The sequence below is a fragment of the Lampris incognitus genome, chromosome 8 (assembly GCF_029633865.1).
Source record: "Lampris incognitus isolate fLamInc1 chromosome 8, fLamInc1.hap2, whole genome shotgun sequence".
Classification (NCBI taxonomy): domain Eukaryota; kingdom Metazoa; phylum Chordata; class Actinopteri; order Lampriformes; family Lampridae; genus Lampris; species Lampris incognitus.
The window spans coordinates 37,262,454-37,285,024 of NC_079218.1; the positions used below are offsets into that span (position 1 = coordinate 37,262,454).

The 22,571-nt window shown below is 41.6% G+C and overlaps 1 protein-coding gene across 2 annotated transcripts in view; it reads right to left on the minus strand.

Annotated features, from left to right (window-relative positions):
* Positions 1-2,008: 2,008 nt before the first annotated feature.
* LOC130116570 (prolyl 4-hydroxylase subunit alpha-2-like) overlaps positions 2,009-22,571 on the minus strand; it is a 72,278-nt gene continuing 51,715 nt past the window's right edge. The window contains exons 10-15 of one of the 2 annotated variants that reach the window (XM_056284510.1): positions 22,107-22,206; positions 20,613-20,666; positions 19,658-19,723; positions 13,610-13,678; positions 10,150-10,246; positions 2,009-4,390 (exon numbers count right to left, since the gene is read on the minus strand). In XM_056284510.1, the coding sequence (XP_056140485.1) occupies positions 4,320-4,390; positions 10,150-10,246; positions 13,610-13,678; positions 19,658-19,723; positions 20,613-20,666; positions 22,107-22,206 (457 nt within the window). In that variant the 3' untranslated portion in view covers positions 2,009-4,319. The remainder of the gene's footprint in view (positions 4,391-10,149; positions 10,247-13,609; positions 13,679-19,657; positions 19,724-20,612; positions 20,667-22,106; positions 22,207-22,571) is intronic. The other variant, XM_056284511.1, reaches the window with a different exon arrangement.

A 22,571-nucleotide genomic window follows, 5' to 3' on the forward strand; every position in this document is an offset into this window, starting at 1 on the left:
GACTGTTGATAATTGAGCATTTGTTTTGTTTTCCTGGAATATTATCCTTGCAGTTTTGTTTTTTTTTTTAAAAAGGGGAGATTGTTAAGTTTGGTAAGTTAACTTTTGTTGGTACCTATAATACAGTTAATACGGTAGCCTGTTTTGTTAGTCACTTCTACTACAGTCTTTATGGTAACCCTGCTGTTAGGAGGAAGGCGCGCAGCTAGTAAAAGGCACTTGTTGAAATGTTCGGTAGGCTGTGGCCACTTGCTGTTGAGAGCGCAAATAAAACTCAGTTAAATAATTACAGTTGTCTTATTTGAAACTAACACTGGGGTGGGAAACTTTTTGACATGGTGTGAGCGGAACCATCTACAGCTCAACGTGACTAAGACAAAGGAGCTGGTTGTTGATCTGAGGAGGGACATGACACCAGTGACCCCTGTCTCCATCCAGGGGGTCAGTGTGGACACTGTGGAATACTACAAGTAACTGGGGGTGTATATAGTCAATAAACTGTACTGGGCTAAGAACACTGATGCCCTCTACAAGAAGGGACAGAGCCGTCTCTACTTTTTGAGGAGGCTGAGGTCCTTTAAAATCTGCCAGATAATGCTCAGGATGTGGTATGAGTTTGTGGTGGCCAGTGCTCTCCTGTTTGCTGTTGTGTGTTGGGGCAGCAGATTGAGGGTAGCGGATGCAAACAGGCTCAATAAACTGATCCGCAAGGCCGGTGACGTTGTGGGGGTGGAACTGGATTCTCTGGCGGCGGTTTCTGAGAGGAGGATGCTGTTGAAATGATGTGCCGTCATGGACAATGTCTCCCACCCACTCCATGACGTGCTGGTTGGACACAGGAGTATTTCTGGTAATAGACTCATTCTGCCGAAAAGCGCCACAGAGCGCCACAGGTCATTCCTGCCTGTGGCCGTTAGACTTTACAACTCCTCCCTCAGAGTGTTAGACACTCAGAGTTAATGGTCATTGGACTGGCCCTTCGACTTGTTTTACCCTGGGTTTTGTTTGTGCTGCTTGTTGTGTGCTGTGGTAGTACAGTATAGATAGGGTGTTATGTGCACCATACTTGTTGATATATTTTGTTCTTATTTCTATTTCTTATTTTATCTTTTATTTCTATTTTTGTTTCTGTTTTTCTTGTTTCTATTTGTTTCCATTTTCTTGTTATCTAGTTAGTTTTTAGTTTTTTCTTATTAGAGCGTGAGTGTCTGTAATAGAACCCAATTTCCCCTCGGGGATGAATAAAGTATTCTGATTCTGACATAAAAATATTAAAAATATGTTATAACACAGCATACTTGTAACTAGAGTGAGATTTTGATATGTTGTTACGAATTTTTTGTATGGTTATTTTGATTAAATTATCACAGGGTCAGCACTGCCAACCCTGACCACATGTTATTGATCTGCACCCATCTCTGATTGTAGAACACAGATTTACTAAATAGGACAGCAACCCCTCTTTTTGTCCTCTTCCTACATGACGCACTATAAATCTGATCAACCCACTCTGTTTAATTTTACATGTTATATCTCAGATAGGTATGTTTCCTGAATTGGAGCTACTGAACAATGTAAATGCTTTAGTTCAACAGTGCCCCCCCCCCCCGGACCCTTTGTTTTGGGATAGGTCAAATGGATACCCTTCTTGTTAGTGTTCATATGGCTAAATTTAGAAAGGCTCACTTTTCCCTCTGTTAAGTTCTTATAAAGCTCCAAATTGGTTATGATTTATAGTTTTTTGTGTTTCACACTAAAACAAGCTACAGTAGGCTAGTAGTTGGGGCAGTTGTGGCATTGTCATTGCATTTGGGGTCCCCAGTACGATAAATTGTGAATCAGCAATAAACGTGTGCATGAATTCAACGGAGAGTAAATATCTCTCTGAAAACCCTCTCAGGTGGGAATTTATGGCCTGAGAAAGAGCACATGCTGATTGTTGGTAGGGAAAACACTCGATTATTGTGAAAATGTAAAAGGACAAATTCATTTTGATAAAAAACACTGTTTATTGACATGTTTTGTTGCTATCATGTAGTCAGACTTACAGATGTAACAACAGTGTAATAATTTAAACACACTACATAAATTAAAATGCAATGAACATGATTTGGAAACGTATGACAATGACGTCTAATTCACTGTAATTTCTGAAGTATTCAGATAAAAAAAAAACGGTGTGAGGCATATTAAACATTTAAATAAAGCATCAGGTAAACAGGGACATTTTTAATGTAATGCAAAGTTGTCAGTATCTCTGCTTTCACCAGTTCTCTAGACAGGCCAAAGCTGTCCAGAGAACTGTAGGGGTGTAAATCACAAGTTTCATCACAATGCGATATTATATCAATTCTCTGGATAACGATACAATATTTGCTTATATCACAAAGTCTGCCACGACATGATTTTGATGCGATTCAATTCAGGGGCCTGTGAGCGATATGAGACGATATCATATGCCCATTTAACACAATCGGCTACATTTATATCAACTCACAAAAAGCAACTAGTGTATGATTTGACACTTATTACTGAGCTCTTCCAGACATTTAAATGAAAACAATCTATTCTTTTTAATAAAAAGAATAAAAATAGACCTCCTGTTGTTCACTAAAGTGCCAGATTTCTCATGTTTCAGTGCAAGTGTTTTTCATCGGTTAACTTAAGAGTCCTTGATGCCCTTTCAGTTATGAACATGAACCATGCACGTCTATGCTTCATCACATTGGATTTACAATGTCCTTTCTGTGTGCTCAGTGGTTTAGAGATATTGAACTTTAAATTTTCACATCCTAGGCATATCTTTTAAGATGATGATATACATCAATGTTTTCACTTTGCATTATATTGAATCATTTATCATTGAATCAATACATCGATCTAGATCAATTGATCCTTACACCCGTAGAGTACTATAGACAGCTTTCTCATTGATGGGGAATTTCGGATGTTATGTGTGTGTGTGTGTGTGTTTGTGTGTGTGTGTGTGATTGTGATTGTGATTGTGTTCTTGTTGAGCTACATTTACGAGGACAAATTTGAGTTTTTAACCATGAGAGTGAGATCATTTTGGCCGGTTCTCACTTCTTAAAGGGTTTATTTTTTAGAGTTAAATGATTTGGGTTTAGGATTAAGGTTAGAGTTAGGCTTAGGTCAGAGTTTGGATAAGGGTGTAGTTCTTAGCCATGTAGGTTGGGCATGTAGTTCTGATGGTTAAGGTTAGAGTTGAGGGCTAGGGAATGAATGGAGTTAGTTAGGGTCTTCACACGTAAGTGGTTTACAGTCACTGGAGAATACTGTGATCCTTCAGCTTTGAAAATGCCCCACTACCCTTGAAGTTTCTGTTGTTAGTGAACAACAGAGGAAAGTGGTTACCCTTGAAAAACCTTACCCTTATTACAAAGCATCTTTAACAAACTGGCCCAAAACACAGCCAACCAGCCTTAGCGAATGGGGTGGGGACTGACGTTTACTTGGAAATAGAAAGAGCAAGGAACGGCCCTATAACGAACACACTGTTAGTTGAAGGCACAGGCAGGGGATCCAGTGAATTACTGAATTTGTTGTTACTCATTTTGTTTTCAATTAATTAAGCATGATTTGCCTTCAGTGTTTGCCTTACACTCAAAAAAACAAAAACAAAACAGCAACACAGCCTTTGGCAAATCTGTTCAGTCTAATTTGAAGCAATTATCCTGGGTGTGTGACGGAAACTGTGCTCGATATAACCAACAAATCAAACCTGAATGACTTCTCAACGATCGACATTCCAACAAAAACACTTAAAATGTGTGCCTGGGTATGCATGAGTGCATGTGACTTTGTCTTTGTGAATGGAAAACTAAAATCAGCAGATCACACTGACATCATTTTGACTTTAAATTTGTTGTATGTCAGGGAAGATTCATTTAGTTTCATTCATTTCAAACCTAATTTATTATATTTAATCAAATTTGCAGGGAAAATATGCATGTGGCAAGGGAGGGAGTGAGGGACCTGGGGGTGAGAATTTCTCTCTTTTCTCCTTGAGGTCTGTCCCCTCAAAAAAAAAAAAAAACCTAGGAAAAAACAATAGGACAAAACAAAGCAATTTTTTTTCCAGCCAATCATATTTGTATATTTACCAAAGCCAAGGTACAGCAGTACCCTATACATCTACATCATTGTCTTACATAGAACAAGCTACATCTTACTCTCATGTCCCTTTCCAAGAAAATTTTCCATCATCAGACTTCGGTGAATAATGTATGTTTGGGAAATTAAGGCACTCCTGGTGTTTGGTGTTTGTGTGTCTGTATTCAAGAAGTATTAGGCCAACTTCAGTCCACTTCAGTAAGACCGCAGGGCCTCCTGAACTCCTGTCCTCGCTCGTGAATCCACTTGTTCGACACTGGCAACAGAAAGAAGCAATGTTATAACACTGAGGTTACCCCAGCTGCCGGCTGGTAGAGTAAACCTGAATATTTTTTTTTCTGAGTAAGTTTGTGGTGCAAAAATAATATATGATAAGAAAAGGAAAAAACAAAGAATAAAACAAAGTTAAGTTAAAACTGGTGTACTCTAAATGCAACATGTTTCATGTACGGATGACTTGATAAACATGAATAATTCTCACAAGGGGCTGAATGAGCCCATCCTCTCCCTGGTATAAATGATAGGCCTAACCCAACTAGTTCATTTCTCAACCATCCTGGCAGATGGCAATAGAGAATGCTGATTGGAAAGCTGAAGGTGGAATTTATATCTATGAAGTTTACCATCTCTGCCAAAAAGTTCTCGAGCAAGACATTGGACCCCTAAACTACTCCAAGGTAGTACTTTGCTGTAGACCAGTTTCCCAACCCAGTCCTCTAGGACCCCCTATCCTGCAGATTTTCTTTACAACCCTGAATAGGTGTACCTGTTTGTAGTTATTCAACCAATCAGCAATGCATTATGTCAGATTTTGCACACCTTGCATAATTAAGCACTATGAGATGATTGGTTGAGTAAGTACAAGCAGGGCTACCTATGCAGGGTTACAATGAAAATCTGCAAGATAGGGGGTCCTTGAGGACTGTGTTGGGAAACACTGCTGTAGACGCCCCTGCACTCCGAGCTCAGGGATTAAAGCAAAAAATAAATAAATTATATATATATATATATATATATATATGTGTGTGTGTGTGTGTATGTATATATATGTGTGTGTGTGTGTATGTGTGTGTGTGTGTGTGTGTGTGTGTATGTGTATGTATATATACACTACCGTTCAAAAGTTTGGGATCACCCAAACAATTTTGTGTTTTCCATGAAAAGTCACACTTATTCACCACCATATGTTGTGAAATGAATAGAAAATAGAGTCAAGACATTGACAAGGTTAGAAATAATGATTTGTATTTGAAATAAGATTTTTTTTTACATCAAACTTTGCTTTCGTCAAAGAATCCTCCATTTGCAGCAATTACAGCATTGCAGACCTTTGGCATTCTAGCTGTTAATTTGTTGAGGTAATCTGGAGAAATTGCACCCCACGCTTCCAGAAGCAGCTCCCACAAGTTGGATTGGTTGGATGGGCACTTCTTGCGTACCATACGGTCAAGCTGCTCCCACAACAGCTCAATGGGGTTCAGATCTGGTGACTGCGCTGGCCACTCCATTACCGATAGAATACCAGCTGCCTGCTTCTGCTCTAAATAGTTCTTGCACAATTTGGAGGTGTGTTTAGGGTCATTGTCCTGTTGTAGGATGAAATTGGCTCCAATCAAGCGCTGTCCACTGGGTATGGCATGGCGTTGCAAAATGGAGTGATAGCCTTCCTTATTCAGAATCCCTTTTACCCTGTACAAATCTCCCACCTTACCAGCACCAAAGCAACCCCAGACCATCACATTACCTCCACCATGCTTAACAGATGGCGTCAGGCATTCTTCCAGCATCTTTTCATTTGTTCTGCGTCTCACAAACGTTCTTCTTTGTGATCCAAACACCTCAAACTTGGATTCATCCGTCCACAACACTTTTTTCCAGTCTTCCTCTGTCCAATGTCTGTGTTCTTTTGCCCATCTTAATCTTTTTCTTTTATTGGTCAGTCTCAGATATGGCTTTTTCTTTGCCACTCTGCCCTGAAGCCCAGAATCCCGCAGCCGCCTCTTCACTGTAGATGTTGACACTGGTGTTTTGCGGGTACTATTTAATGAAGATGCCAGTTGGGGACCTGTGAGGCGTCTGTTTCTCAAACTAGAGACTCTAATGTACTTATCTTCTTGCTCAGTTGTGCAACGCGGCCTCCCACTTCTTTTTCTACTCTGGTTAGAGCCTGTTTGTGCTGTCCTCTGAAGGGAGTAGTACACACCGGTGTAGGAAATCTTCAATTTCTTAGCAATTTCTCGCATGGAATAGCCTTCATTTCTAAGAACAAGAATAGACTGTCGAGTTTCAGATGAAAGTTCTCTTTTTCTGGCCATTTTGAGCGTTTAATTGACCCCACAAATGTGATGCTCCAGAAACTCAATCTGCTCAAAGGAAGGTCAGTTTTGTAGCTTCTGTAACAAGCTAAACTGTTTTCAGATGTGTGAACATGATTGCACAAGGGTTTTCTAATCATCAATTAGCCTTCTGAGCCAATGAGCAAACACATTGTACCATTAGAACACTGGAGTGATAGTTGCTTGAAATGGGCCTCTATACACCTATGTAGATATTGCACCAAAAACCAGACATTTGCAGCTAGAATAGTCATTTACCACATTAGCAATGTATAGAGTGTATTTCTTTAAAGTTAAGACTAGTTTAAAGTTATCTTCATTGAACAGTACAGTGCTTTTCCTTCAAAAATATGGACATTTCAATGTGATCCCAAACTTTTGAACGGTAGTGTATATGTATAGTCTGACTGAATTGTTTTTCCAGGCCAAGTCATTTTCTTTTTTTCTTTTCTTTTTTTTGTAATTCCAAGTTTTTTTTATTGATTTTGGAAAGGTTGGTACAGGACAAGAAAGAGACATTTCACCGGTGATATCACGAGTAGAACTAAAATGGCTATAAAATAAAAGAGCGATCCGAACAAGAGAGGATTCAGCACTAGTCATGTCATGATCCAAAAAAGGAAGCCACCCATGCAAACAGAGACAGGGATCATATTTCAGGATCATCTTAACAATGTAATATAATTCCAAAAATGATCCCAAATTGGGCCCTTATTATAGTTTCTATGAGTCATCCTTACCAGCGTGGATTCAGGTCAAGTCATATTCATATTCAGTGCATGTTTTTAATTTATGTTATGTAATAAATAAATAACACCAAACAAAACATTGTTCGTGTTTTAAGTGAGCCTCTTATCACTTAACAGAAAAAAACAAAATTAATGGCACCAACTTCTGGAGGGTTTATGCGCCATGGTGGCTTGGTGGTGGTCGTTGGGGTGGGGGGTTCAGGGCATTTGGGCATTGTGCATTGTGAAAATATGCATTTTCACATCATTTTGGACCATTATTACAAAATTTATCAAAACACAGATTGTTTTTCACAGTACACTCAGACATTAGCAAGAAGAAAAATGAAACAAACATGCTCACTGATGAAGTAAGGGTCATGTCCTGAAGTAATCCTTCACATTTTGTGAGTGATTGTACTGTGCACCATACAAAATACCACTGGTAAAACAACACTTGTAATGAATGGATTTGAACTGCATTTTCTCATCCTCTCATAGCCATTTGACAACGTAACAGCGTAGACAGCTCACTTTCCCAGTAGTCACTAACCAGCTGACAGAGTTAAGGCCCTTACACACCAGGGGGCGTTTTGTTAATGCAGTTAATTCGCAAGTGCCAGAGTGTTGAATCAGTTCATCTGGACACAATGTTTATTGGGAGAAACGTTCCATCACTCATCTTAGTGACTTCGTCAATCTCAACTGACCGCAGGTATCCCCAACAGCACAGTTGCGTAATGCCTGAACCAACGATCGGTTTCATGTGCAAATTGCCATGACCATTAACTAGAGTTACAATGGCCACGTGTACTCTTCACAGAGGATTGGGGAATAGTTGCAATCACAGCATTAAAAGATGATGACAGATATACTCTTAGCCCCCCCCCCCCCCCCCAAGTTCAGGGATGGTCGTTCCCTCTTCACATAGATGGCCTGTTTGACTATCCGTTTGAACCAGCATTCTTCCCAATCAAGGATGTGCACATCCTCATCCTTAAAAGAGTGGCCACTGGCCTGTAGATGGGTGTAGACTGTGGAGTCCTGGCCTGACGCGTTAGCTCTTCTGTGTTGTGAGTACACCTGTCACCATCTTACAATGCTGTGATTGCAACTATTCCCCAATCTTCTATAGTATGCATGGCCATTGTAACTCTAGTTAATGGTCACGGCAATTGGCACATGAAAACGATTGTTGGTTGCGGTCGTGATGCAACTGTATTGTTTATAAAGGTGGGTATACCTGCAGTCAGGTGAGACTTAAGTGGTCACTTAGATGAGTGATGAAACGTTTCTCCAAATAAACATTGTGTCCAGATGAACTGACTCACCTTTCTGGGATTTCTGTACCTTGATTATTGAGCATGTATCGAGATATTAATTTGCAAGTCAAAATATTTTTCGAACTGTAGTTTTTGTCATGAATACTTTCACACAGTACGCAAATATTAAACGGTGAAAAAGGGACATATTTTTTTTCGGAACGAAGTTGATTTTTCTGAGGTTCCAAGCCACAAATAAAGGCATCAACCAATCAGGTTGTGTGGAACAGACGTCACGTCACAACTACTGACAATGGTAGACCTGTTGATTGTTTGTGTTTGTCATCACCCTGTACTGTATGAAAAAGGACACAAAAGTTCAAAAGACAATGACCTTGAAGGACGTGTGGAGAGGCATCGCCGCACAACTAGGCTATCAGGATAGTGAGTAGCTTATGTAGTTTCCTTTTGGATGAAGTAGAGTTGGTAGCTAGACAACCCTTCCTTGCCAAACTTCCTTCCTTGTGGCGCATCGCAACGGAGGAAGTGCGCTCGGTGAGGGCAGGACCAGCAACGGGCGGGGTTCCCCCGCAACCTCAAAGGGAAGAGGAGGTGATCCCTATGCACCACGCTGCCATACCTGAACCCACGGGTTGAGTCCCCCACTTGTGAATTTGCGACAGAAAGCTGGGTTTGCTCCAAATTCATATTGTTGCTGATATGAATAGATTTGATGCGAAATATTCGAAGGCGGGTATTTCACATTTTTGTTTGATTTATTCATCATGTCCCCGGTGTGTAAAAGGCCTATACTGTAGCAAGTCAATTCATCTCTCACGCTCATTCTTCTCACATAATTATTTTCTCTTACAGGTAACATTTTTCACTGTCTTTTTGAGCTCATCGTCTGTGACAGATGTAATTCTTGGCTGTTTGACAGATTTTCTCCCTGGTTTATTTCTGCAATACAGATGTCAGGAGACACTAAGAACTCAGTTTCACTCGTCATGAATTTATTTTCTCTGTGGCAGCAAAACATGTTAACAGCAGCCTTCAGAAACTCCTGCAGGTTAAACTGGACTAATGAAACACTTCCAGTGCTGACTGACATTGAAAGACTCTATATAAAAGGACTAAAAACACTCGCTAGCCTAGCAACGTTAAGGCTACAAACAACCCATAATGCAACACTGTACTCTGGTACTCTCTCCATTCAAAAAGAATATGTTGGAATGAACATGTAATTGTCTAGCCCTGAAATATAAGACAAATCCCACTTCTCTAAACCTAAGTTTCAGAAAAAAAGTATTGTCTTATAGTAGGGCCAGTACGGTGTCCTTTCTCTCCAGAGCGGTGGAGAACTCTCCGCATAGTGTTTTTTCCTTTCATGTGGTTTAGGTGCTGCGCAAAAATGCTTTATCACTGATAAGGAAAACCCTGCACTGATCTCATAGATGGCCTCTCTGGAATCCAATTGACAGAAATCGGTTATGTTTACATGGCTTTGAAAGTGTTCATGTGCAGGCCTCATTTTAGATACACTGTCTGTGAAAATTAACTACTATCAATTTACCATGTATAAAACAGGAGAACAAAAGCTGTTTTTCTTCCTCTTCAACTAGAACATAAAGCTTGCTCTTCCTAATCAACTCCCCGAAGTGACTGGTATGTGCTGGAATCCAAACTCACCCCATTTACTTCCCACAAGTACTGGACAGGCTGCGTGTCTGGTTCTGTAGTCTCCCTCACCATTCTTAAACAGATTATACCAGAATACTGCAGTCCCCTGTGGTGTTTTGGGGGAGAGACAGAGAGAGACAGAGAGAGAGAGGATGTACATGAGGTAAGCATGAAACATGCACACACAGAGAAGAGGTGCGAAGATTTGGTCTGTGTTGGAGGTTTATCGCAGGACAGACTTGTACAAATGGATTCAAGGAGAAAGTGGCTTGCTGCAATGACTTTAATAAACCTGAGTTAATCCCGCACCAACTGGTCTTTACTAAGCCTGGTCCTAACTTTTAGGTTGATCTTTGTGAAGACCTGTCTTTAGAATGGACTTTATGTCAGTTGCACCAACCAAACTCAAGGCTAGTCTTAACCACGTCCAGTCTTAGTGATGCGCATCCATGTGACTGCCCATTCGACTACAGCTATTGCCAAGCGGTGTGCATTGCTAGGATACAAATCTCCAGCTGTCTTGCTAATTTGTAGCTAATCATTTCTAATATGCAGCAACGTTATGGAGGATCAGCGAAAAATAAAAGTCAATTTCATGGACGTTGAAATAAGAAAATAAATAGAGCTGTACAGCCAGCACAAGAAAACACTGGCTGCCAAGCAGTTAAGTGTAATAACAAATAAGATGAAGCAGTCTACTTGTAGAGAAATAATATATGCCATAAATGATTGTTCAGTGATTGTTTATTTAGTTTGTTAGTTTAATAAAAGCTATTTTAATAATAACCTGATGACAGCTGATGATTGCTTATGGCATGAAACAGGCTTGTACTGTCTCAAAAAATTTACTTGACTCACTGGATTATTTTAATAATAACGCGCAAGGTGATGGCTTGGTGCCAGTGACACCCTGCGGATGGCCCAACAGGTGGGGGACGTGAATGCTGATCATATCTCCAACTGGGATTTGAAAAGCACTGTTTGCATAAAAGTTAAGTGCTATTAGCAGTTGCAACGCGGGTGACACTGCTGCGTTATGGTCCGACACAAACTGCAAGTCCAGTGACAGCTCTTCATTAAGCTCAAATAGATCTCTCCTATGCCTTGATGCGTTGGATTAAATTTATTAAATTAAATGAAATTGAATTAAGTTTCCTTTATTAATCTCCTTGGGGAAATTAAGTTAGTGCAAATAACCCATCCTAGCTGTGATCTGTGTAGCTAGGAGCAGTTGGCTGCCGCCTTCATGCTGAGCCTGGGGACCAACTCCAGTTCTTTTCCCATTGCCTTGGTCAGGGGCACAGACAGGAGTATAAACCCTAACCTGCATGTTTCTTTTGATTGTGGGGGAAACCGGAGATTTTGACTTTACGCCTGCTCCTGACTAGGCATAAGATTTATGTCCTTAGTGAGAAGAAGGCTTAAGCTTAGATGGTGCAACCAGCATAACTATTAGGTCGGACTGAGAATGCCAAGTTATGACTGACTTAGCTTAAGACCAGGCATAAGCCCTGTTGGTGCAACTGGCCCCAGATTGCATGACAAAGATTTTATGAGCCAAGGAAAGAGGCTTGCCAATTTTTTTTTTAACTTTTTATCATGAGTGCATCTATACAGCATGCCAGCATGGCAAGGCAGGTACACACATTGAAGCATATTCTTCTGCTAACCAATGTATCTCCAGTCAAATGCTATAAAACTATTCCGAATTTATGGTGTATACAATCTTCTTTTACGTGTTCTTTTCTGTCAAACGGGAATAAAAAAAAAAATCCAAACAAGTGGTAGCAGGCTTAACAAACCCTGTCCTTGAGCATTGACCACTACCGATTTTAAAAACAATGCATTTCTCACTATAGCCAATAGGAATATACCCAAAATCATTGAAGTAAATCAAACCTTTTTTTTTACCAAGTTAAGGTCAAAAAAATGATTCTGACCTTTTTGTGACCTTAACCATCTCCATGACATAATTACCACCAAATTTGAATCACATTTAATTTTAATCACATTTAATCACCATTTCCCATTTTTCTTAATGTAATTTGCTGCGGCCATTGCTTAGTAAAAGACATACAGACAGCACAACAGACTGACAGAACGACAGTCAAACGAGAAAAAAAAACCCTCAGTACAAGGTAGTTACAGAAAAATCTGGTTTGTAAAAGCATTTTTGAGTAGTGTTCACTTTTACGTGTTCACAAATGTACAGTGTAGGCTAAGGCATAACTGCAAATTCATGTGTTTGGGTCCAACTCACAACCAAGTCATCTGGTCTCCCATCTCACTCTTAACTTTCCTATCTCAAGGTAAAAAAAAAAAGAACTGTCCAAAAATGATCCTTACCAAAGTTTAGCAAATTGTCCTTATTTTGTGTCTACTGCTGGCGATTCTTACTAAAGTCCAGGTCTGCAAATACGTCTAAATGGGATTTACAGTGTGCAGTGAATTTAGCATCCGAATGCTTTCTGTTAGTAGGTGAATATCTTTATTACTTATTTAAAGTGGAAGTAGACAACTTTTCACCCCCCCCCCCAAGTGTTTCCAAATGAGGTTATTGTTTGTGCCGCTTTCGCAAAGGCAACTGGAGCGCTTTCCGTTTATTAGAAAGAAAAGAAAGAAAGCCACTTTATTTTTTCATTGTATTCTTACCACAAATGTTATTCTTACAATGAATTTGTTCTCTGAATTTAACCCATCCTATTGTATAAGAGCAGCGGGCAGCTGCAGTGCCCGGGGACCAACTCCAGTTCGTCTTTCCATTGCCTTGGTCAGGGGCACAGACAGGAGTATTTACCCTAACATGCATGTCTCTTTGATGGTGGGAGGAAACCAGAGCACCCGGAGGAAACCCACGCAGACACGGGGAGAACATGCAAACTCCACAGAGAAAGGACATGGGATGACCTGGGGTTCGAACCCAGGACCTTCTTGCTCTGAAGCAACAGTGCGAACCACTGGGCCACCATCCAAAGCAAGAAACAACTTTAAGAATCCCAATTTGAACTAGAGACCCTGATCTCAGTGCTATGCTAAAGGCAGAGTAAAACATCTGGTAGTAAGTTAAGTATTAGGTATTAATACTTTTTTCTTTTTTATTGTATTTAGTTTTTATTCATAAATATTTATTTTATTTTTTTAAAGTATTAAGTATTAAGGTATTAAGTAGGCAGGTTGTGTTACTTACTGATCCAGTAGAAATAATGCCAACTGAGTGTCGGTTTGGAACCGTCTCAAGTCCCAGAGCACTCTCCATCGAGTGAATGCCTGCCGAGGTTCACTCTTGTTTTCCTATTCTCTGCATTCTAATGATCTAAGGTGCACTTACACTAATGAGACATACCCTTAGCTATGATATGGTTACTATGTAGCTCTCTAGTTATGATGCCTTCTAGTAACACTTGAATATAGCTGCTAATTGCCAGTTGCTTTAGATAAAAGTGTCTGCTAAATGAGTAAATGTAGTCACCTTTCTGGGCCAGATTGCTGCTCCAAAGTCTGGGAAAACTGTTGCTCCTCCTGCCTCGACATCACTCATCTGCCACAGACAGAACACAACAACATCACAGTCGGAAACATTGTGAGAACTCTTAAAAAATCTGATGGGAAAGAACTTAACGATAAAGTTCAGTTTATAATATTCCAAGATGGTGGCGCACAGGACGCAGCGGCTACTGCGGCTCCCTGTTCAGTGCTATGTTTTCTTTGTTATTTATACGTTAGTTTTAAATTTACTTACAAGTGTAGGTCATGCGCTCTTCTACAACCGCCAGGAACTTTTAAACCTCAGAACGGATTACTCACTTCCCTCCACCATCACGAACAATTTCCCCATCGATATTATCCGCTCACTGGTCTCGCAGTGGAAACGCTACTCCCGTCGGCAACGTAAACAGAAGAGGGGGCAACGAGGCGGGCTACATGCTAAGCTAAGTAGCGCTCCCTTCAAAGTTTCCCTCCCCAGCATCTTCCTGGCTAATGTCCGGTTGTTAGCTAACAAAATGGACGAGATAAGACTCAGGCTGTCCTCTCAGAAAAGGCTGCAAAACTGCGGTCTGCTGATGTTTACGGAGACTTGGCTCAACAGCAACATAGCCGACTCAGCAATTGAGCTAGTGGGCCGCACAGCCTTCCGTGCCGACAGGACAGCAGACTCCGGCAAGATCCGCGGAGGAGATTTGAGTATTTATGTCAATAACTCTTGGTGCAACAATATAAAGATCATTGAAAGGCATTGCTCTGCTGATCTTGAGCTCCTTATGATTCAGTGCAGACCTTTTTACCTGCCCAGGGAGCTAATGGCCATTACCATCGCCGCTGTATACATCCCCCCACATGCTAATGCTAAGGAAGCACTTAAGCAGCTACAATATGCCATCAGCAGACAACAGACCAAACACCCGGACAATGCCTTTATCATAGGTGGTGACTTTAATCAGGCTAATCTCAGGGCTGTATTGCCCAAATTCCATCAGCATGTCTCCTGCCCCACTAGGGGACAAAACACCCTGGACCATCTCTATACAAACATCAAGGACTCATACAAAGCTAATCCCTGCCCTCATCTGGGGCATTCTGACCACCTCTGCCTGTTCCTGGTCCCAGCCTACAAACCCCTAATAAAACGGGTCAAGCCAGCAGTAAAGACAATCACTGTCCGGCCAGAAGGAGCAGTCTCTGAACTCCAGGACTGTTTTGAAAACACAGACTGGAGTATTTTTGCGCATCCAGCTACCCATGGCTCCCATATAGACATTAATGAACAGACATCGGCCATACTAGCCTACATTAACTTTTGCACTGAGAGTGTCACAACAAAAAAATCAGTCCGCACCTTTCCAAACCAGAAACCCTGGATGACCAGTGAGGTCTGGCAGCTGCTGAAAGTCCGGGATGCAGCATTCAAGTCAGGTAACTGTGAGGCCTACAGCACAGCCAGATTCAACCTCAAAAAGGGCATCAGAACAGCCAAACATAAATATTCCCTACAAATAGAGGACCACTTTCACAATTACTCTGATCCCCGGCGAATGTAGCAAGGCATTCAGTCTATCACAGACTACAAAAACTCTAATCGCGGTCCCACTGTCCATGATGCCTCCCGGCCAGACAAGCTAAATCATTTCTATGCCCGCTTCGACAAGCACAATACTGACCCAGCCACAAAAATCCCCAGCCACCCAGAAAACCAGGTGCTCACTCTATCAGTCGCAGAGGTCAGAGAATCACTGTGCAGAGTGAACACACAGAAGGCTGCCGGACCAGATGGCATACCGGGTTGGGTCTACCGGAAATGTGCCGACCAGCTGAGGTCTTCACGCCTGTATTTAACCTCTCACTGTCCCAATCTAAAGTCCCGGCATGCTTTAAGACCACCTCCATCATTCCTGTCTCCCAGAAACCAACATCCACATGTCTGAATGACTACCGACCCATAGCACTCACTCCCATTGCCATGAAGTGCTTTGAGAGACTGGTTCTGGCTCACATCAAAAACATTATCCCCCCCACATTTGACCCACATCAGTTCGCCTACCGTCCCAAAAGGTCTACTGAGGATGCCATTGCCACTGCCCTGCATGTTGCTCTGACCCACCTTGAACTTAACAACACATACATCCGGATGCTGTTTATAGATTACAGCTCTGCCTTCAACACTACCATCCCCGCCAAACTAACCCCCAAACTCCTCTCCCTTGACCTCAACCCCTCCCTCTGTAACTGGATCCTGGACTTCCTGACCAACAGACCTCAGTCTGTTAGGTTAGGTGACCACACCTCCTCCACCCTGACCCTCAGCACAGGTGCCCCTCAAGGCTGTGTTCTGAGCCCCCCCTTTTCTCCCTCTTTACCCACGACTGCCTGCCAACTCACCCTTCAAATGTTATAGTTAAGTTTGCAGATGACCCCACAGTCATTTGCCGTATCACCAACAATGACGAGATGGCCTACAGAGACGAGATTGAGCACCTCACATCATGGTGTACTACCAACAATCTTGTCCTTAATGTGCAGAAGACAAAGGAGCTGATTGTGGACTTCAGGACGTCTAGAAGCTGCAGCCACTCCCCCATACACATCAATGGGGTGGAAGTGGAGTGTGTTTCCAGCTTTAAATTCCTTGGAGTCCACATCAGCGAGGACCTTTCGTGGACATTAAACACCCAGGCCCTTGTGAAAAAAGGCCCAACAACGCCTGCATTTCCTGAGGAGGCTGAAGAGCGCCCGTCTACCCCCCACAATTCTCACCAACTTCTACCACTGCACCATAGAGAGCATCCTGACCATCTGCATCTCAGTGTGGTACAGCAACTGCACCACAGTAGACCAGAAAGCTCTGCAGCGGATCGTCAAGGCAGCCCAGCATATCACCGGTACCCAGCTCCCAGCCATAAAAGACGTTTATCACAAACGCTGCCTTCGAAGGGGTCTGAGCATCAGCAGAGATCCCACCCACGCCAACCATGGACTGTTCTCCCCCCTGCGCTCTGGGAGGCGCTACAGGAGCCTTAGAGCCCGCACTACCAGGCTCAAAAACAGCTTCTTTCCACAAGCTGTTGCCCACCTGAACCTGGCTACCCACTGAATGTTTGTAGATATTTTTAAATATTTTGTACCCCAGCTCTGTTTTTTTAACTTATTTTTAGCTTTTGGTCTTCATGTGTGTATATCTTATATTGTGTTTGCTGTGTTTGTCTGTGTCTGTCTTGCACTGTTTGGTGAAGCCACAGCCCTCATTTCATTTTTAACATGTGCCTCCACATTGTTTTTAATGACAATAAAATTGAATTGAATTGAACTGAATAAGTTAAATTGGCGTGTCTTTTTTTTTTCTTAAGATGAATCAATGTATCTACTTTGGCACAATGCCATTTTGTGTTACTGCACAACTCAACGTCTGTTAATATGGGTAACAACAAATTTTGAGATGTCCTGGGGCTTCGGTCAAATGAAAACTTTTTAAGTAGCGTTCTTCTGTGCTTTTTTTGTCTCATTACTTAAATTGGAGGTTAACTTTTTGGTGCTGAGCAGGTTTCACAACTTACGGCGAAACAAAACCCATTGAAAACCCGAGGAAAATTTCGAACCATATAACAGGCGTCATGTGTTGCAGGGATATTTATGTCTTCTTTGCCTATGAAAAGTTTGCATTCTTGTAAAATTCATAGGTTTTCATACAATGTAAAGCATCCATTTGTTGTCATCAACATACAGTATGTTGAAAAGTACATAAATGTGTGTTAGAAAAAAATTTGTCCTTCTGTGGAACCGGAGTGTGGGCCTTTGCCACCAATCTAAATTATTAATTGAAGAATTGAGGTTTTCAAATTTCCATGCCAATGATGATAACATCACTATAGTTTCCTGTATAATCCATGAAGACAGGAGGGTAGCTGGAGGAGATGACTGACTACGATTAAACACTGTATTTCTATTTCAGAAGCCACTTTAAACATCTGTTAAATAAAGTGTATTTTCCCTGTGCAGGACAACTTTCCACAAAGCTTGAGTTTCAGAGAGCTGAGGTGTGTATGGTGCAGAAGGGGAACAAGCAGGGAATATTCTTGGAAACAAAAACTGGTTTAAGATGAGTTTTGATAACTAACTTAATACCATTCGTTATTACACACACCATTCAATCCCATCATGTGATTAGTAACTTTAATTTGATCATGTTATCCCCACACAGCTTGTGGAACATGCTGGAAAGGTAGAGCGCATACTTGTAGCTAAACTGAATGAACACAGACTCCTAATTTAAGAAGAGCCCTGTTTTGACCACAAAATAATGTAATTAAACTGCTTTTATTTTCCATCAAATAATTATTAACTCTAATGACACGATTTTTTTTTAGCTTTATTGTCTCATTCTAAAGCTCCAATAGCAAAAATCCTCACTCCGTTAAAAAAATCTGCCTAAAATTTGCCCGTTCTTCCACGTCGGATCTGTCATGAGTTTGTAATCGTTTATATTTTTCTCTCCCTGTCCCTTTACACTGAGTCTGAGTTCCCATCTATCTTGCATTATGTGTATATGTGTGTGCAATATCTAATATTGCTCTTAATCAATATGGGTCCTACACAGTTTCTTTTAATTAATTTTTCCCCCTTTTTCTCCCCAATTGTATCCGACCAATTACCCTACTCTTCCGAACCGTCCCGGTCGCTACTCAACCCAGCCCTCCCTGCTGATCCAGGGAGGGCTGCAGACTACCACATGCCTCCTCCGATACATGTGGAGTCGCCAGCCGCTTTGTTTCACCTGACAGTGAGGAGTTTCGCTAGGGGGACGTAGCACGTGGGAGGATCACGCTATTCCCCCCAGTCCCCCCCCCCCGAACAGGCGCCCCAAACGACCAGAGGGGGTGCTAGTGTAGTGACCAGGACACATACCCACATCCGGTGTGAGTACTTGATCTATTCGCCCTACTGGATGTGCTCGGAGTCCTGCGACTACAGATGACATCACTACTTCACGCATTATGATTGGGTAGGGGCTTGGGTAGGGGCTAGTTCAGTTTAGGAACAGTGGGAAACAGTAGATTGATGTTAGATGCAGCTCGGGCCTTTGGCCCTCGCGCATGTTCGCTCGTCCCTGAGCCTGGGGCCTCACTCCTTAGACGCAGCTTGGCCCTTCGGCCCTCGCACCTTTACTGACCAACTCTATGTCAATGTGGATTGTAAAAAACACACAGCTGAATAACTATAAAGTTAGCGTTAAACAACGCTAGCTAGCAACATAATCCGCGACGTCACATGTAGTTGAAGGACCCCGAGTCGGTATTGTACCCGAGCAGAAATGGAACCCACACTGGCTTCCCTTCCCACCCGCAGACACAGCCAATTGTGTCTGTAGGGACGCCCAATCAAGCTGGAGGTAACACGGGGATTTTAACTGGCGATCCTCGTGTTGGTAGGCAACAGAATAGACTGCTACGCTACCCGGACACCCTGGACTACACAATTTTTGTACAGAACAATCAGTGTAATTTTGATCTCGACATGTTTTGCAGGGTTTAAAGAATGAATTGAGACCCATGCCTGATATAAGATAAATGGCAAACTAGGTATGATGCTAAATAATGAAACCTGACTCAGTACGACTTAACAAAGTGACCACTATTATTCATGGATCTGTTTCAAAACATGGAAAAATGTCATGACAGTATCTCCTTGCATACAGTTGTGCATGCTTCAGTGTTAGAGAGGATAAGGGTGGATTTCATTAAAGCAGGTTATGAGGAGAGGCCAATAAGACTCCCCACAATATGCACTGGAACGGATTGACAAAGAGGCTTTGTTTTACAATTCATAGGCCTGGCGGTCTTACGCATCATGACCATAAATGCTAAGTGACTGGCCATAGGACTGTTCTGCTCCCCCGCATGTCATTTGATAGAACCCCACAAAACGTCAATCAGTCCAAGTCCAACATTGAACCAGAGCTTAAGTTTCGCTGCCAAGACAGGTGCCGCTAATGGCCTTGAAACAACAGCGGCCGAGCACGCATACTTACGTAGTTCAAATAAGTGGCCACACGATTTCCAGTGCCTAATCTTTTGAAAGCATCAGGCTCATCTTTCTATGAAGATAAAGTTGGAAAGTAAAAACACACGGTAAAGACATTTCACGCACACACCCACACACGTACTTACGTAGTTGAGGAAGGTAGCAAGTCTATTTCCATCGACCTTGAGGTTGCTGTCAAAAGGACGCTGCAACAGATGTTTATAGTTTAATCCATTACTGAAAAGACTCACACTAGGAGTCCGCCACTAAGGGCACTAATTAAGGATCAAGGTACACTCAGAAAGATGTCATCATTGTAATTCCCTTATTGTCATAAGGAATCACTGCTTCACTTTGGGGAGAAATATGTGACTGGATTTACAAAAAGTAATTGCTTTAAGTAATTTACTGAAACTAAACTGAGACAAATCTAATATTGCACATCAAGCAATCTAAGGGACTGATAAAGAAATTTTAACAAATAAGCCTGTTGACACTTTGATAACTTTCCATATAAGACTTTTGTCAGGATTAGTTTATGTCAAACAGAGTGAACTCATACTTTGGGAAACTGGAACAACAACCTAAGAGATTCAACAGCTGGAAGCTCAGTTTCAGCAACAGTTATCTCAGTGTGACTAACTTCACACCGAAAGCCAAGCCCCGAAGATGAAATGACTAGAAATTCCAGATATAACAGGCTATAGAGAATAATTCTAACATTACTGGACCATAAAAACCTGACACACATCAGCACAACATAGGAAAATATGTCATTGACCTTACATGAACTTGTTTCTTACTTGCTTTTTGCCTTTCTGCACAGGAAATTATACTACAGGGAAAGGGCAAAGTTACTAACCAAAGGCGTGTGCACGCGCACACACACACACACACACACACACACACACACACACACACACACACACACACACACACACACACACACACAGGGCACTTACCCTGGAGAAGTCATAGTGTGGTTCATACTGTCCTCCGACTCCATAGTTAGCAACCTGGTTAGCCACAGAAAGACATTGTGTCAAAAAAAAACAAAAACAAAACAAATGTGGTCCAGTATTCACACATCATCAGAATAATCATGAGCATGAATGTTTCCTCAAGATCTTGAGAGAACCGACTTTATCGAAAAGTTTGAAAAAAGAAAAAAAATAGTGCTGTATAGGATGATTGTAAAGCATCATTTGTTTCCGAGAAAATTAGTTCTCATGATTGGTTGTTTTATTGGTGAGATGACTGGGCAAGTGATGACTGGCAAGCAAGCAGCGATAAACTGTATATACTGGCTCACGGTCAAGGTGGGTGAGCATAGAGACCAGGTGGCTTACAATGCACAGATTCAAGATCAGTTTTTCTTAAGCCGTCAATGTTAAAAACAGTGGAATTACCTGACCCACTATCAGTTAGGTTGTATCAGTGAGAAGTATGCAGGAAAAATGGCCAAGCAGCAGAAAAATGATGTCGTTAACCAAAAGCCCAGCAGGGCTGCAAAAAGAAAGAAAGGAAAAGAAAAGGAGGTGAAAGAAGCGGTCACTGTAAAATGTGTCCCGCTAATATGTAGCTTTTTCAAAAAAGCTAAACAAAGTGAAGGGGGCATTCCAATGGAGGATATCGAGGTAGCAAGTAGGAACGGTAGCCTGGAAGCATCTATGTCGGTGGTAGTAACGCACAGCTGGATTTTGAGGACTTGATCACAGAGTTTGCAAAGAAAAAATCAAGAAAGAACTTCTAAAGGTAAGAACCATCTGATTTTGTTGTCTGTGCATTGAGCAGTATTATCTGTCGTGACTGCATGTTGCTGTATATTTTGTAGATGAGTTTATTTGATATGCTGTTTGCATAACATGTGTTGCATCACTGTGGTGTGATGCTGCTATATTGTGTTGGAGTCAGTTTGTGAAGTTCATTATATGTTGGTTTCTTGCGGCTCTGTGTGAAATTTCATAGAGCACATAGTGAGCCTTATTTTGAAACCTGCATTCAGCTGTGCAGTGTGATTACCTTAGGATGGCATTATTTTAAGCCTATTCCTAGTCAGTCACATTATGTATCAGTAATAACTGGTGTGCTGTCTGCTTGGGTGGGTTTCAGCAAACAATTAGTGCCATAGTCTAGGGTCATACACTGTCTTGGGATGATTTAATCCGTTGTTTCCTTGTCTTGGGAATTGTGAGTGAAATGGCAGTACTTGGTCTATTGAACTGTACTATAGGCATACCTGCTCATAATGGTCTTGTGGATTTGACATGCCAGCTTAACCGGAAGCTCAAAATAGTTTAAGTGGGGTTTAATGGCTGGGGTGGGTGACATGGGCTGGACACGGTGTGTGTGTGTGTGTGTGTGTGTTTGTGAGGCGGGGGGGCTGGGGTACTATTCCAGCCTTCAGTGTTTGTAGTACAGATTAGTGTGGTGATTTGTCGTGTAGTACAGTGTACCTGAAGTAATTCAGCAGTCTCTACCGTGAGTGCTGTAATGTCCTCTATCCTCTGGTTTACTCTGGCGATGACTGGATCATCTTCCGCTTCAAGCCATGCACTGGAGAAACAACAAACACACACACACACACACACGTATACAAACTGATGTTTATGCTGAAGGACGAGCAAGGGAGGAGATAATTTAAAATGTAGCTAAACTGAAATCATTACTTCAAGTGTAGTTATGATATTACAGTAATGAACAAACAAATAAAAAGATAAAATGTGTTTTTTTTGTTAAACCCCCGATTTGTAAATGTAATTATTATTATAATTATTATTATTTACAATTTAATTTAGCATTCACATTTATCCAAAGCAACATACATCTGAGAGTTAATACAACACAAGCAAGCAAGGATCTAGTCAGAATAAAATGAAACAGATAAGAAGATAGATAAATTGAATTTCAGCCAAGATTTG